We start from the raw sequence: 16,238 nt of genomic DNA on the forward strand, positions 1-16,238 counted from the left end.
AATCAAATCTTTAGAATGGATGAATGTTTAATCTAATAATTGTAAAGCATTCTAATTTTCCCTATTTATTTTGAGCCGTAAAACCGAATGAAACCCCATAAACTGAATCGTATAATTTTAATAATAAATTTCAACAGATTCGCACCGAACCGAACTGTCTGACAAATAAGCAGAACACACCTTTCCAACTTCCAAATCGAACACTATATATACATGCAACCGAAACCGGCAATTTCCATTTCCTCCATCCGCAGTGCAGAAATGGCGAAACCTGACAAGTCGAAGCCCAATATTCCCCAATACGTCCGTTCCTCCGCCAAAGTTCACACCGACTTCGATGCCGACCCCAACTCCTACTCCCTTGAAAAATTCAAGCTCTACGAGACCAGACAGGTAACCAATTCTTCACTCTCTCTCGCTCTCGCTCTCACCAATTCAATTCAATTCAATCCAATTCTTCGTTCTCCTCCAATTGACGCTCTCAATTCCAGCGATTTTACTTGATCGGAAGCGATCGGAACAAGCGGCTCTTCCGGGTCTTGAAACTCGACCGCTCGGAGCCCGACGATTTGAATATCAGCGAAGACCCGGTTGTGTACTCACCGCAGGAGATCAAGCGCCTGCTCCAGCGAATCGCCGAGGGCAATCGTGCCACCGGCGGCCTTACTTTTGTCACCAAGGTTTTCGGGATCGCCGGTCAGTGTCTTTGACCTCAAATTTACTTGAGATTTATGAACTACCTGCTTGTATGTTTGTATTTACTCTTTGTATGGGGTTTTGGTAGGTTGCATTAAGTTTCTGGAATCGTATTACTTGATTTTGGTCACCAAGCGTCGCCAAATAGGAAGCATATGTGGTCATGCGATTTATAGCATAGAGGAGAGCCAGTTGATTACTATTCCGCACGTCACGATTCAAACTGATGTTGCTTATTCTAAGACTGAGTTGCGGTAATTTTCTCCTTTGTTTTCATGTTTCTCTGTTGTCTGGACTGTTAAATGATAGCATAAATGTTGCAGAGATATATTTGGTTTGATTAGAGATATACGGTCACTGGGTTATTTAATTGTATAATCAGCATGGTCTCTCACCGTGGTTTCATACATCAGGCTTGCATACTACCAAGAGGCCACAAAGAGTACCAGAAAGAATAAGATAGGAAGGGTGAGGTTACCCAACAAGGGTCCCGACGGTGTGAAGTTTTATGGGGCTACTTAAGTCATTACACCAGTGTTCCTTAACACATGAAAGAAAGAAACCCTGACTTATATTTATTAGTGCCCTGTTAGAGGAGTGAGAGAGTTTGCTTCGGGGGTTTACCTTTATTTGCTTAGATGGACAAAGTCATGGTTGTACAAATATACTGTTCACGAATGACACTGCTAATGATTTCTCGTATTGACTACGTGGAAGTTGGATTGGGAAGGGGTTAGGTGACCGCCAATAACTTAGGATAGTAAATGGAGAAGGGTGTGAATTTGATGTTAGAAAGTTACTGGCGAAGCAAATGCCATATGCTGTGGAGACCTTTAATGTGAGAACTATGCAGTTAATCTGTGATCATTGGAAAATGCATAGACTTCTGTTTTACTTAATATCCCTCTTGTGGAGGGGCTTAAAGGAGTGTTCCCTCCATTATTTAATTGTTTCATATCTAAAACGGAAAAATATATTGTAACGGAACTCTGAATGCTTAATTTTACTCAACTTCATGGTCACCAACTAACATACTTCCTAGTTCAACTTCTATAGAATTTACTTATATTTTTCTTTCTTAATTGTAGGTACAAGAAGCTTCTATCCAGTGTTGATTTGACCAAAGATTTTTTCTATAGTTACTCGTATCCTATAATGCAGAGATTGCAAAAGAATGTGTTATCAATGGGCGAAGAAGGGATGCCGTTTGATAATATATTTGTATGGAATGCCTATCTAACACAAGCTATTCGATCAAGGTGCAATAACACAATCTGGACAATAGCATTAGTGCATGGCCATTTTAAGCAGGTATGAAACACACACACGCAATCTCTCTCCCTCCCTCCCTCCCTCTCTCTCTCTCTCTCTCTCTCTCACTGTATGTGCGTGGTAAGGAGATTGTTTTGGTTAGTGGAACCCATAGACAGTTTTAGCCGGCCGAAAGGGGCATTGTTTTAGACTTACTCTACATTTTAACCGATACAATTTGGTTATACCATATCTATTCTTTTTTGATGAACTTATATCTTATGTATTTACTTCCCATGCTACATATGTATTTACCTTGTGCCGAGGGATTTATGAGTTTAGGCTTTTTGACTGATGCTTTAGGCGTCTGATGGACTGGTCGCCCATGTTTCTTGTATTTCTTTATGTTTTTTCTAGATAAAACTTGTTTCTTCTTTGAAAAGAAAAACTTCTTAACTGAAGATGTTAAATATCTCGATTAAGTTTATTTTACTTCGTTATGGCAGATTCGGCTATCAATCTTTGGTAGGGACTTCAGTGTTTCTCTGGTCTCTAGACGCTCTCGGCATTTTGCAGGAACACGGTATGTGGTAGTTTGAATATCACACCACACCATCTTCATTTCTTCTAATTATTCACATAGCTGTCCACATGGCATATAAAAACAAAAGTAAAAAATTTTCAGCTATACATTTTTCTTTAATTTAAGAAAAGGTTTAAGTTTTTTGTTTTGAGGGTGAAATTTCACTGGTATTAGCTTTGGTAATGTTTTGAGATACAGAAATTTCTTGTTGTATTAATCATGTTTTCAATTGTGTTGCAGTTACTTGAAAAGGGGAGTGAATGATAGGGGAAGGGTTGCAAATGATGTTGAGACAGAGCAGATAATCCTCGATGAAGAAGTTGGTTCATGCAAAGGAAAAATGAGTTCTGTTGTCCAGATGCGTGGCTCGATTCCCCTTTTCTGGTCACAAGAAGCTTCAAGACTTAGTCCTAAGCCTGATATTATATGTAAGAACAGATGCATATTAATTTCATTTGTACTGAATCATATGCTGCATGTCACATACATTGTTACAAGGGCCATTGGAATTAATCATTTTTTGCATGTTTTTATTCTGACTTTAGTACAGAGATATGACCCCACATATCAAGCTACCAAACTACATTTCGAAGACCTGGCAATGAGATATGGCAACCCAGTTATTGTGCTTAATTTGATCAAGGTTTGTTTATTTCTAAATGCCTTCTGAACAGATGCTGGGACGACGTTTATTGTTAGTTGTTACTCTTTACTATTACTGTATGTGATGTGACAACATTTTTATGTGTTGGATGACCAATTACTATTTTATTCTTCTTGTTTTCGTTTTAATTAAATGGGGGTGGGGGATTCAATAAATGTGCAATTCAGATCATTATGAAACACCCCTTTGTTTCATTATTTTGTACCTTTTCAAACATTGGGAAGGGATATACCACTAGACCGAGAGCTAGTTGGTTATTGGATATTTATCATAAACAACCTATGCAATTTTTTCAGCCAACCTATGTAAACTCTAATAAACTAGTAGGAAGAGAGAGAATACAAAACTAGAAAATTCTGACAATGATGCCGAAGTTTCTGGTTAATAGTTAAAAGTGAGGTTTTATAAGTCTTCCTGTTGTATGAGAGAAACATTAGTTTAATGTGCATCTATTCTGCAGTGGCTAATATTTATGTGATAGCTATCGCCACATAGTAGATCCTCTATTTAATAAATTTGGTTATTAAGAATGAGTTGTAGCTAGTTGAGGATTGTATAAGTATGGTGTAATATTGCGGGGCAATATTGAAAATAGAATGCATCTCTTGTTTCTCACATCTCTCTGATGTTCAGTATAAGTTGACGATTTTTTCTGTGCTTCTGATCTACAGTGATTGAGTTTTCCACTCGTGTGTGCGTGCATGTGTGTGCGTGTGTCTGTGTCATAGGGAGGTTGCGGTTACGAGGATGTTAATTGGTAAAAATATTTTTGGTGCCAAATTCTTTTCTAAGCACTATTTGAGTAATAGCCTACTCTGGATACATACATACATACATAGAGATAAATATTTTGCTGGCATTACAAGTTAAGCTATATTTATTAGTTGCCCATCATGCAATTTTTTTCTTCTTATTTTTCGTTTCATGTGTCATGCAATTTTATTGTAGACTGTCGAAAAAAGGCCTCGAGAAATGATGCTGAGGCGTGAGTTTGCAAGTGCAGTTGGGTACTTGAATCAAATATTTTCGGAAGAAAACCATCTTAAATTTATTCACTGGGACTTTCACAAGTTTGCAAAAAGGTAACCAGTTGAATTTTCATTTTCCTTTTGTGTTTTGTTTTGCTTTTTTCGGCGAAGTGGACACAGACACACACCCCTATGATGCACAGATAGATATAGGATACATGATTACATACTATACAAAAAGTCTCCTAAAACTAGAATAAGGATAGGGGAATAAAAGAAAATGCTGTATCATATGTATATGTGTGTGTGTGTGTGTGTGTGTGTACGTATATTTAAGAGAATAGGGTAAACTACATCCCTATCTGGTGTGGTGCAGGCTAGTTCTATGTTTTTCTTGTCTTTTATGGTTGGTTGCAATCATAAAAAAGTATGAAAAGCATATTCCCCTTTTTTGTTTTGTCAAAAACCAGTTAGCACAATTGAACCAAAATTCTTTTTCCTTTACATGAACCATTATAGGAGCCCCACACAACTGAAATAAGACATACGCATAGTATTGTTGGGGAGTGGATTCTTCTTCAAGACCTAGAAATTCTTTACGGAATTGTATTGATCCATTTGGAGTATTTGATACGTATCGGGCCATATTGGTATCCAATTCTCCATATAAAGAATGACTAATTCTGTTTCATAGGCTTGCAGATTTGTATATGTATTTGTTATGTCTATGTATATATCATTTACATAGGTATACATCATTTTGCTCCCACATTTTTACCTTGCTAAGAAGTAGACTTATTTAGCAATAGATATCTCTGCAATGCTTTCAATTCAACCATCTCTATCTGTTTGTGTTTATGTTTGTTTTCTTCGGTCTAACTGTTCTCTATCTTTTCTGCTTCCAAAGCAAGTCTGCCAATGTTTTAGCAGTTTTGGGTGCTGTGGCAAGTGAGGCGCTTGATTTGACTGGTTTTTACTACAGTGGCAAACCTAGTGTTGTTAAACGGAGGCTCAATCAATTAAGTCAGACAAGCACGGGAAGGTATGCAATTTTTTATGTTGGTTTCTTAGTTTTTGCAATTGTTATTGGAATCATATCATAGATATGAATCACAGTCCTTTTTGTGTTGGGAAAATAAAATGAAGTTGTAACACTAGTTGTACAGTTTAGCCTAATTTCTGATTTCCATGCATATTTCTGGTGACATGTCTATTAATAAGAGTTACAGTTCATGCATGCTATATTTTGAAGTTACACCCTTTTTTTCCAATTCTTTCATACTGGTTCTCCAGTAAACAATGCACAATTATAAATATTGAATCATGGATATGTTGAGAATATCACGTTTTAAGAATGGGAAAAACAAGAACAAACTCCGGAAATCGAAAACAAATAACCAAGATAAATAACACCAAGAATTTACGTGGTTCGGCAGTATGTGCTTACGTCCACGGGACAGCAACAACAATCTTTCACTATATCAATAATGAGTACAACCAATAATCTTGCCAAATCTCTAGAACTAGGACTTGACGAAAAACCTAAAAGAACAAGAACAAGAAATACCCTATCTCTTTTCTTTTCTCTCGCACACACTTTACAATATTCTCTCACTCTAATCCCTAGAGTGGTATACAATTTATTGTTTTGCTCCCTCCTAAAAATAGTACAATAGCCCCTTTATATAGACATAATAAAGGTCTTCTTCAATAAGGATTACTAATCCTAATTGGAATCTAGTTATGAATCCTTCTCCAATTGAGAAAACAATTTAATCCTCTAAGACTATTAATTCCCAATAGACTTAGGACAACTTATCATGGGCTGGAAAAAACCCAACAATCTCCCCCTCCAGACCATGAGGAAGGTATAACGAAATAGGATTGCTCCTCTTGACCAAACTCCCATTGATCGAATTTTTCATGATCAAGCTCCCCTTGATCGAACTACTCATTAACCAAGACCCTCTTGATTAGACTTCTCTTAACCAGGCTCCCCCTGATCGCAATACCCATTGTCATTGGCAAAGGCAATTATAGACTTCTTTGCCAGAAAACCATCAATCATCTACATTAAAGAAGCTCTTCATCGTAAGTCACAACACCTGCAGTATTGTTCCCATCCTTTTGTTCCTTTTTCCATTTACGACAATGCTTCTTCATGTGACCCTTTTTCCCACAATAGTGGCAGTTGCCATTGAATCTTGTCTCACCAGAATTGTTGCCTCTTTTCTCTATGACAAAGAGTTGTCCAGCTCCAGCGCCTGCACCTGAAGCTTTTCTCCTTGTTTCTTCATTAAACATGCTATCCTTAACAGCATCCATAGACAATACGCCATTAGAAGCCGAATTGCTTATAGTTACGATGAAAGTTTCCCAACTATCTGGCAAGGATCCTAGCAATAAAAGTGCTAGCAGCTCTTCTTCAATATTCAAACCTATAGTGGCTACCTGATTGATCATGTTCTGAAAGTTGTTCAAGTGCTCGGTTACACTAACGTCTTCCGCATACTTCATGTTGACAAGCTCTTTGATAAGGAATGCTTTCTTGGCAGCGGTCTTCTTCTCGAAGAGGGATTCTAACTTCTTCCAAAGAGCTTGCGCATCAGTTTCTTTAGACACATGGTGATAGATGCTCTCATCCACCCATTGTCTAATCGTACCAATAGTTTTACGATTCATCTTGGTCCAATTGGCAGCAGACATATTTTCTGGCTTGCTATTAATACCTTCAATTGGCTCATGGAGATCTTTACAATAAAGCATGTCCTCCATTCTTGATTTCCACGTAACCCAGTTGGAACGAGTGAGTTTCATCATAATTGCACCCTCCATTCTAAACGGATATCAGCCAAACCAGGCTCTGATACCACTTGTTGAGAATATCACGTTTTAAGAATGGGAAAAACAAGAACAAACTCCGGAAATCGAAAACAAATAACCAAGATAAATAACACCAAGAATTTACGTGGTTCGGCAGTATGTGCTTACGTCCACGGGACAGCAACAACAATCTTTCACTATATCAATAATGAGTACAACCAATAATCTTGCCAAATCTCTAGAACTAGGACTTGACGAAAAACCTAAAAGAACAAGAACAAGAAATACCCTATCTCTTTTCTTTTCTCTCGCACACACTTTACAATATTCTCTCACTCTAATCCCTAGAGTGGTATACAATTTATTGTTTTGCTCCCTCCTAAAAATAGTACAATAGCCCCTTTATATAGACATAATAAAGGTCTTCTTCAATAAGGATTACTAATCCTAATTGGAATCTAGTTATGAATCCTTCTCCAATTGAGAAAACAATTTAATCCTCTAAGACTATTAATTCCCAATAGACTTAGGACAACTTATCATGGGCTGGAAAAAACCCAACAGGATATACCCCAATATTTGCTGGTTCAGTGATTTGCTAACTGTATTCTCAAGATTGGTTCCAGATCTCCATTGCACTTAGATTGTTATCCTTGAATCAATTTGTATCAGATAAGTTTTAGTAGGCAGACAAGTGCCAGACATCCTATTGAGGAAACACAATCTTGCTTTACTGCGAACTCCTTACTTATAGGGTTTGGTTGGGAGCACTTCTATACTGAGTAATGTACTTTTGTTTGTACTGCTTTTATTAGAAATTTAGAAGCATTTAAAAAACTCAAGTGCTTCATGCATATTTTGTCAGAAAACTTATAAGGTTCTTAAAGAAGCAGTAAAATGCTTCCCTAAACTCAAAATTGTACCTGTTTATATTTAAATCATACACTTTAGAAGCACCTTTGGCACTGTTCAGAGCACGCCCGAACACATCTAGTCCTCCATAACCAACATGGATCCTGATATAACCCAATTGGTGGTGGTTCAGTTCAACAGCTCAGTTGGTCATTCCATCTAAGATAGGATATGCAGAAATTAGGTGCTATGGTGCAAGTGAGCGCCAAATTTTTGTTCCAGGAAGAATTAGTTTTCTTTGTGATACAATCTTCTTGCTTGTAGGCCCTGTTTGGGTGTTTGTAAAACTGCTTTTGTTATAATAAGAATTGTGTACCACTTTTGTTAGAGCTTAGAAGCATATAAAATATCCCCATGACATCTGAAGTGTAAATGTTTGGCAAGTAAAAATCCTTTTTATATTGTAAAATTTCTCTATATTACATGTTCTCAATTTTTTACCACAGATAAATATGATTAAAGGTGATAGTTTTTGCATTATCTAAAATTTTAACATTTCAGTATGTTTGGAAGCAGTAATGAAACTCTAAATTCTTCTGTTAATCGGGACAGGGAATCTGATATTATTCAACAGAAGAAAAATGATAATTTTAGTGGTGAACCACCACATTTTCAAAGCGGCGTTCTGCGCACGAATTGCATTGATTGTTTGGATCGTACAAATGTTGCCCAGTATGCTTATGGCCTTGCAGCTCTAGGCCGCCAACTTCATGCAATGGGTTTGACAAATCTGCCCAAAGTGGATCCTGATAGCACTATTGCTGCAGCTCTCATGGATATGTACCAGAGCATGGGAGACGCTCTTGCGCAGCAGTATGGTGGCTCTGCAGCTCACAACACTGTATGTTCTTATTTTCTTCTTGGGTTAGAGTATGCATATAATCAGTTGCTTGATGTGATAGATCAACCCCTATAATTCTAACGCAAAGTTAAAAATGAAAGAAAACTGTACAACTCTAATCAGATGTCCACTGAAAAAAAATCACATCAAAAACCAATGTGTTATAATTGTGGTGAAATAAAAAGATGAATAATGCTTCTGATAGACGGACATTGGGTGAGGATCATCCTTGATTGGGGAACCTGAAAGACGGTTCGGATCATTTCACCACATTGTAGGGTGGGTGTTAACAATGTGGTCCTCTCAACTTAGGTTTTTCTTGAGAAGTTTATAAAGACATATAAACAATAATAGTATAATTCATATAGTGGACAAGGAGTCCACCTTTTGAATGCAACCTACAACAAATATTTAATATATTTATGTTTCTCTGTGTGTATGTGCTTGTGTAAGAAGTGTGTGCGCACATGCGTATAGATAGATTTCAAATTCATATTTATCTTTATTTTTTCTTCCTGAAACCTTTTCCTCATAACGAATGCTAGGTATTTCCTGAGAGGCAGGGAAAGTGGAAAGCTACAACCCAATCAAGAGAGTTCCTGAAGTCTATTAAGCGATACTACAGCAACGCTTACACTGATGGTGAAAAGCAAGACGCCATAAATTTGTATTTGTTCATCTCTATTATAGTTTCTAATGAAATTTATTTTTCTATTTTTAAGTATTACCTGCTCTTTCCTGTAGCAACAGATGAGACTTATTACGTACGATCTCCATCAATTCAGATAAAATAAAATATAGAGATTGATCTCGATCATTAGCTTCTCCATTCTGCATTAAGAAATAGATGCATCTCTGCATATGTGAACTCATTGTGTTGCTGCAGTAGTTGTATATTGTGTTTTGAATGTCTTGAGGTAGTAGTAACTTTATGTTGTATTATTTTCACATTGAAACGATGTTGTATTAGAGTATGTCATATTATGTTGTACTGTATTATATCTCACTGTGTTGCAATTTACTATACAATGCTATATTGCACATTGTTATACTGTCTTTTGCCTTAAAAAAAAGGTTCTAATACCTTGATCTTTTTGTGGGTTTTACCAGATTTTTGGGTTACTTCAAACCACAGGAAGGGAAACCTGCTCTCTGGGAGCTGGATTCTGATTACTATCTTCATGTATCTGGAATTGATGACCCTCTCTTTGATGTGTGGTAAATCTCTATGTATCTAGAATTGGTGACCTTTGCACATGTCTATGCACCTTGTACATCTACAATTACCTGTCCCAATCGGTTTTTCCAAGTCTTCTGTAAAGTTAATGTTTCATTTTAATCTCCCATTTTTTACAATAAGATTCTTGATTTTCAACTTTTCAGTTCACAAGGAAATGATACACGCTTAGGAGGAATGGGAGACACTCTGGCCCCTATTCCTGCTTGCAGAGAAGATTTTTTGAGGATGAAGTTGACATCCTTTGATAAATTGATTGAAAGGACATGTAGTTCAATAAAGGATGTTAGACTTTGTAGTGAACCAGATCAAAGACCAGGCGGTAGTACTGCAAATTCAAGTGTGGCGCCTGATGCAGCGTAATTATATTCAACCTAAGCAGTTTTTACCCCTATGTTTAGCATCCTATTGTGATTTGATTATTCATCTGTCTTTGGTTATCCTGTGCACTTGAGAACCAAGGCAAATTCTTTGTAGTAGTTACTGAACATTGGAATTCTTTTTTTTTTTCTTTCAGTGAAATACAGTTGAAAAGCCCAAATTGGCTTTTTGGCCAGAGAAAATACGAAGAAAGTGGCTCTGCACCAAAAGTTACTTCACATGAAATTGGTAATGGAGGATCCCATAACAAGACAGGGGTTGATGGATTTTGTGACTTGAATTGGCTTTCTTCTGAAGCCGATGATAATGAGGAGGATATCTTCCAGAGGTATGCTATATGGAAATGCTTTTACGTTGGCACAGGAGGAGAACCTCCCATTTTGCTTTTTCATTTGCATAAATATCTCCAGAAACATGAAGGTGTTCTGCATTTCTATGTAGATGGCTTATACAATGTTGTTATTACCGTAACCTCTAATATAAGTGGGCTGCTAACCGAGTTAAGGATAATAAAAGAAAGTAACTATAGCAGAAGAAATTTTGATAATGGAGTAGTTTGATCTGGGTAATTAAGATGTTTTGGAACTCTATGTTACTATTTGTTGGCATCATCAACATCGACAAAAAGATTTACATATACACAGAAAATCTGTTGAATCATAATGTTTCATTTCTTTATTCCATGTTTTCCAGCAATCTGTAGCCATATACTTAGTTTCGTATAAAAAAGCCTCCGGGGTATCCTATATTCCTATGGAGTGTATTTGTTGATCATGTATTTCTCTGCTGCAATTCCAAGGTACCTTTCAATGACATCAGTAGATGAAGCCAATGGGTGGTACGGTGGGACACTGCTAGGTGATCAAGATGAAAGCAGTGAGATATATAAGCACTATGCTGAGTTATGTCAGGTATAGTACTTCTAATTTTCCAAACATGGACAAGTGTGGTATATCCTTTAAACTTTAAAGTCTGACATAAGTTTGTGCAAAATAATGAATGCGCTTTTTTCTGGTCTTTGTGTTCATTAACTTCATTCTCTGACCAGAAAATTGAAGAAACATAATTATAAATTTCTTTCTGTAGGTGAACCCTGTAGGTTAACATTTTAGTTAACGGATAGGTCTGTATGCTGCACATGGGAGTGTACCTTTTGGGCATAGTTCAATGAAAGGAAACAAAGAAAAAACGCTAACATGTGTAGAAACAGTTAACCATTAACTCCCTGATTTCTCTATTGTTGTTTGTTTACGAGGTTTAGGGTTTAGGGATCAAGGATTGGGGCCTAATCTTGAGGTTTGATTTGGGGCCCATGCCAGGGCTCTAGGATTTGCGTCTGTGATCTGTTATTGGATTCTGGGGTACATGTTAGGGTGGTTTGGTTCGATGTCCGGATCCCTGGCTTGAAGCTTTGGTCTGCGGTCTGTAGTTCAGGGTTCAAACAACACCTACTACATTGAAATCCCTGCATCCTGAAATGGGATTTTGACTCTAAAATCCATCTATAGAAGCACAATTATCATGTCACGTTTCCAAACAAAATGGCATTGTTCACCACCGATAAGACACCTTAAATCTCTTTCAAATGCACTATAGTAGTTTTATATCTTGGATGGTTTTCCGATATTTCGTTGAAGTTTGACACTTGTATATTGAGCCTTTAAAAAATGGCATTGTTCACCTACTTTCTCACATATGTGGTACATTTGATTTTATTGATATTGTGAAATGCTGCAACGTGCAGGGCCGTGGCATTGAGCCTTTAAAAAATGATGGTGAAATGGAGAAGCACTATGCTGATGCTCTTCATATGGGAACAATTAACATTGTAGATGATGCAGCTGTTGAGGTAGAGATGGAAGCCGCCCTCAAGGAATACGACCAAATTGGTAGTGATCTCGGGAGCATCCCCGCATCGTGTAAATCGTTAGCGGAAGATCCGAGCTGGTTGACGAGGTGGATCATTGGTGAAGAGAAAGTTGAGAGGATTTGAAGAGAGATATTTGGTGTTGCGTATAGTTATGATTTTTGTTTCTTCCATTGTTTCTTAACTATGAATGCAAAAGAGGCAAATATTTTTGAGTATTTCTTCTGGTTTTCAAATTTGGAATTTTACTGGGATTTATCATCTGGGTATCCTTTGAATTAGTTGGGTTTTTGGGAAAAGTAGTGGGTTTTTTTGATTAAGTGGTTTACTTGGTTATACTTCTAAATTGGGTTCGAATTAGGGTTTTCGAAATGTTGCTTGCTTGCTTCGTTGTTTGGAAAATGGAGACACTGACTTTTTTTTTTATTGCATTTATGGAATACAAGGAACTATGAACTTCAGGAACTACCTTTCTGGATTTTGTTCATAAGGGTCTTTTGAATTTTATACTTTCTATTTTTTTTTCTTTTTTCGTTTGCATTTTTTAGGCAAGCAAAATGATGTAAACTGGCGATTTACGGTGGCTTTGGAAGGGTGGACTTGCTCTTATAAAGTTCTGAGAGACAAACTGCTTTGGAGCCAGCAGCACTTGGAGCACTGAGAGCAGCGGCGTCTCTCTTTTTTTATATTAGGAGAAATTATTAGATAGCACAGTGTTATCATGTGGCACTGACAGCTGGTAGTACCCATCAACAAATGCATGATAAGTGGCAAAGTTCACATCTTTGGCTTCCAGAAGAAGAACCAAGCGTCAAGCTTTGCGCCCTCCTTCCTCCGTGGGAGTCAATTTCAAGTTCAAAGCTGAGAAATTCCAACTCAAAGGTGTGCGATTTCTTCATTTCATCAGCAATGGCGGCCTTTTGCTCTCTTTCAGTAATCTCACGTCCTCTGTTTTTAGGGTTTTATTTTTTCAGAAATTGAAAAGTGCACCTTTTTTGATCACTGAACACGCTTGGCACATTGGGGTTTCCTCTTTTTTGTCCATATTTCACGGAATCGCGTTCGTAACATTTCGATCCTTAATTTTTGGTTTTTTTTTTTTAAATTTAATTTAGTTTTTAATCTTTAAAAGAAGAAGCAAACTTGATCAACAATGGCGAAGAAGATGGTTTCTGGTTTCAAACAATCGGAGATGAATCAGTTTGATGGTTCCCTGCTGCAATTGAAGGATCTTTTGGAGAAGATGGGTTCCGTTCGAATGTGCTTCCGAACCAATTCCATAGGAGATCCAGGACGGCGTAACTCAGATCGGAACTCCCTCTGGACCCAATTCAAGGAGGACTAACAGGGAAATGAGCTGGAAGTCGAAGTTGTGAATTTTGCAACGTGTCCTTCATTTGTTGGTATGTGCTACCAGCTGTCAGTGCCACGTGGTACTGTATCAGCTAATAATTACCCACAAATGTCAGTGCGACTTTGAGACCCTTTTGCGAGCAGTTATATCCTGATCCCTACCAAAAATGGAGTCCGCCTCTTGGATGCGAAACCGAGACCTCCAAGAAGATGATGGAGATGATGGAGATGATGGCGTAGTAGTTAATAACCCTTTTCAATGCCGCCCGACGCTACTGAAGTTGAAGGCCCCATTGTTGTCGCTTCTTGAAAAGCTTACCGAGAATTAGGACAATTAAAAGTTGTTTCCACGTCTTGGAACGATCTTGCGTCGTCGGAAGCTGTCGGGAAGTCCCTCTTCCACCACGGTGGCTCCGCCTCTATGATCTATAGATGGGATACACAACGTCATTTCATAAAATTCACCTGTGAAGATAGTGATTTTGCTTTGAAAAACCCGGTTTGACTGACAGAATATTTCAAAATCGTAGGTTCCTGTAGAGGCTTTCTGCTTGGAGACGGAGAAAAATTTACTCCTTTGGAATCCACTCAACAACAATTTCATGCAGATAGAAGGAATGGACGGTACAGCGGCTTATGGCTTTTGGTTTTTCATCTAACGATTTCTTCCTTATCCGATTTCAAACTTTTCAGGTGTTCCGACCCAAAATGGGTTCTTGGAGCATTTCGTCTGTATCTGATTTTAAGTTTATGGTACTTCATCCCTTCGGAAGGGTTATGGGAAGCTAATCGCCATATTTTTAACAAATTGAGTCATTCATCATACAACCCAAAAGTGACTCCCCACGTCGCCAACCATTAAGCTATCGATACCACCACTGTCGAACGGCAAATTGATCTTTGAAATGGTGCCCTTCTCGACATTAAAAGCCCCAAAGCCTTTGAGCGTCAAAGATTTACCTCTCCAAAAAGACAATGTTTCCCATAACCCTTCCGAACGGATGGAGTACCATTAACTTAAAAGCAGATACACACGAAATGCTCAAGAACCCATTTTGGGTCGGAACACCTGAAAGTTAGGATCTTTGAAATCGGAGGTATCAGTTTCAGAAGGGGCTACTATGACAATCTGAAACCGACAGGACTGAAGGTGAGCCTGGATAATTCAGATCACAATAAACTAAAACACAAAACTAATTCAGATCACAATAAACTAAAACACAAAACTTGTAGTAGTACTGTGATACTACAATGACATGCAGTAGGTTGTGCACGTCTATGCACCTTGTACATTTACAATTACCTGCTCCAATCGGACTTTCCAAGTCTTCTGTAAAGTTAATGTTTCTGTTTAATCTCATCTTGATTTTCAACTTTTCAGTTCAAAAATAAATTCTACGCGCTTAGGAGGGTTGGGTAACACTCTTGCCCCTATTCCTGCTTGCAGAGAAGATTTTTTGAGGATGAAGTTGACATCCTTTGATAAATTGATTGAAAGGACATGTAGTTCAATAAAGGATGTTAGACTTTGTGGTGAACCAGATCAAAGACCAGGCGGTGGTACTGCAAATTCTAGTGTGGCACCTGATGCAGCGTAATTATATTCAACTTAAGCTTTTTTATCCCTATGTTTAGCATACTATTTGTGATTTGATTATACATCTGTCTGGTTATCCTGTACAGTTGGGAACCAAGGCAAATTCTCGTAGTTGTTAACGAACAGTGGAATTCTATATTTTCAGTGAAATACAGTTGAAAAGCCCAAATTGGCTTTGTGGCCAGAGAAAATATGAAGAAAGTGGCTCTGCAGCCTCTGCAACAAAAGTTACTTCACATTAAATCAGTACTGGAGGATCCCATAACAAGACGGGTTGGTGGATTTTGTGACTTAAATTGGCTTTCTTCTGAATCGAATGATGATGAGGAGGATACCTTCCAGAGGTATGCTATATGGAAACGCTTTTACGTTGGCATAGGAGGAGAACCTCCCATTTGTCTGGTTCATTAGCTTAAATAGCTTGAGAAACATGAAGGTGTTGTTCATCTCTTTGTAGATGGCTTATACATTGTTGTTCTTACCGTAACCTCCATTGTGAGTGGGGTGCTAAGAATTAATACTAAACGTCTAAAAATATATTGAAATGGTTATAATAAGGATAATAAGAGAAAGTAACTATGGCGGAAGAAATTTTGATAATGGAGTAGTATAATCTGGGTAATTAAGCTGTTTTAGAACTCTTTGTTACTAGCTTGTTGCATCAACTGTGCCGACAAAAATATTTACACATACACAGATAAATCTTTTGAATCATAATGCTTCAATTGTTTACTCATGTTTCCACTAAACTGTAGGCATATACTTTATTTTGCATTAAAAGCCTCCCCGGTGTCCCATGGAGTCTATATTAGTTGATCATGTCTTTCTCAGCTGTAATTCCAAGGTGCCTTTCAATGACATGAGCAGATGAAGCCAATGGGTCGTACCGTGGGACACGCTAGGCGATCAAGATGAAAGCAGTGAGATATATAAGCACTATGCTTAGTCATGTCAGGTAGGGTACTAATTTTCCAAACATGGACAAGTGTGTTATCTCCTATAAACCTTGAAGTCTGACATAAATTTGTGCAAAATAATGAATGTGCTTGTTTCCGGTCTCTGTGT

General features: G+C 37.7%; 1 protein-coding gene across 2 annotated transcripts; it reads left to right on the forward strand.

Annotated features, from left to right (window-relative positions):
• Nucleotides 1–137: 137 nt before the first annotated feature.
• LOC137717567 (phosphatidylinositol-3-phosphatase SAC1-like) lies at nt 138–15,807 on the forward strand. 2 transcript variants are annotated; one of them, XM_068456973.1, is made up of 16 exons: nt 138–393; nt 492–696; nt 785–950; nt 1,785–2,007; nt 2,454–2,530; nt 2,771–2,958; nt 3,076–3,173; nt 4,143–4,276; nt 5,070–5,204; nt 8,450–8,738; nt 9,284–9,405; nt 9,849–9,956; nt 10,122–10,334; nt 10,493–10,684; nt 11,156–11,267; nt 12,101–12,684. In XM_068456973.1, exons 1-16 carry the CDS (start codon nt 214–216, stop codon nt 12,347–12,349), a joined length of 2,691 nt encoding a protein of 896 aa, XP_068313074.1. In that variant the 5' UTR covers nt 138–213; the 3' UTR covers nt 12,350–12,684. The 2 variants fall into 2 exon arrangements, with proteins under 2 accessions (XP_068313074.1, XP_068313075.1); XM_068456974.1 differs by lacking the exons at nt 10,493–10,684; nt 11,156–11,267; nt 12,101–12,684 and adding an exon at nt 15,319–15,807.
• Nucleotides 15,808–16,238: the final 431 nt, after the last annotated feature.

This window comes from Pyrus communis, chromosome 15 (genome assembly GCF_963583255.1).
Source record: "Pyrus communis chromosome 15, drPyrComm1.1, whole genome shotgun sequence".
In the NCBI taxonomy this organism is placed as follows: Eukaryota; Viridiplantae; Streptophyta; class Magnoliopsida; order Rosales; family Rosaceae; genus Pyrus; species Pyrus communis.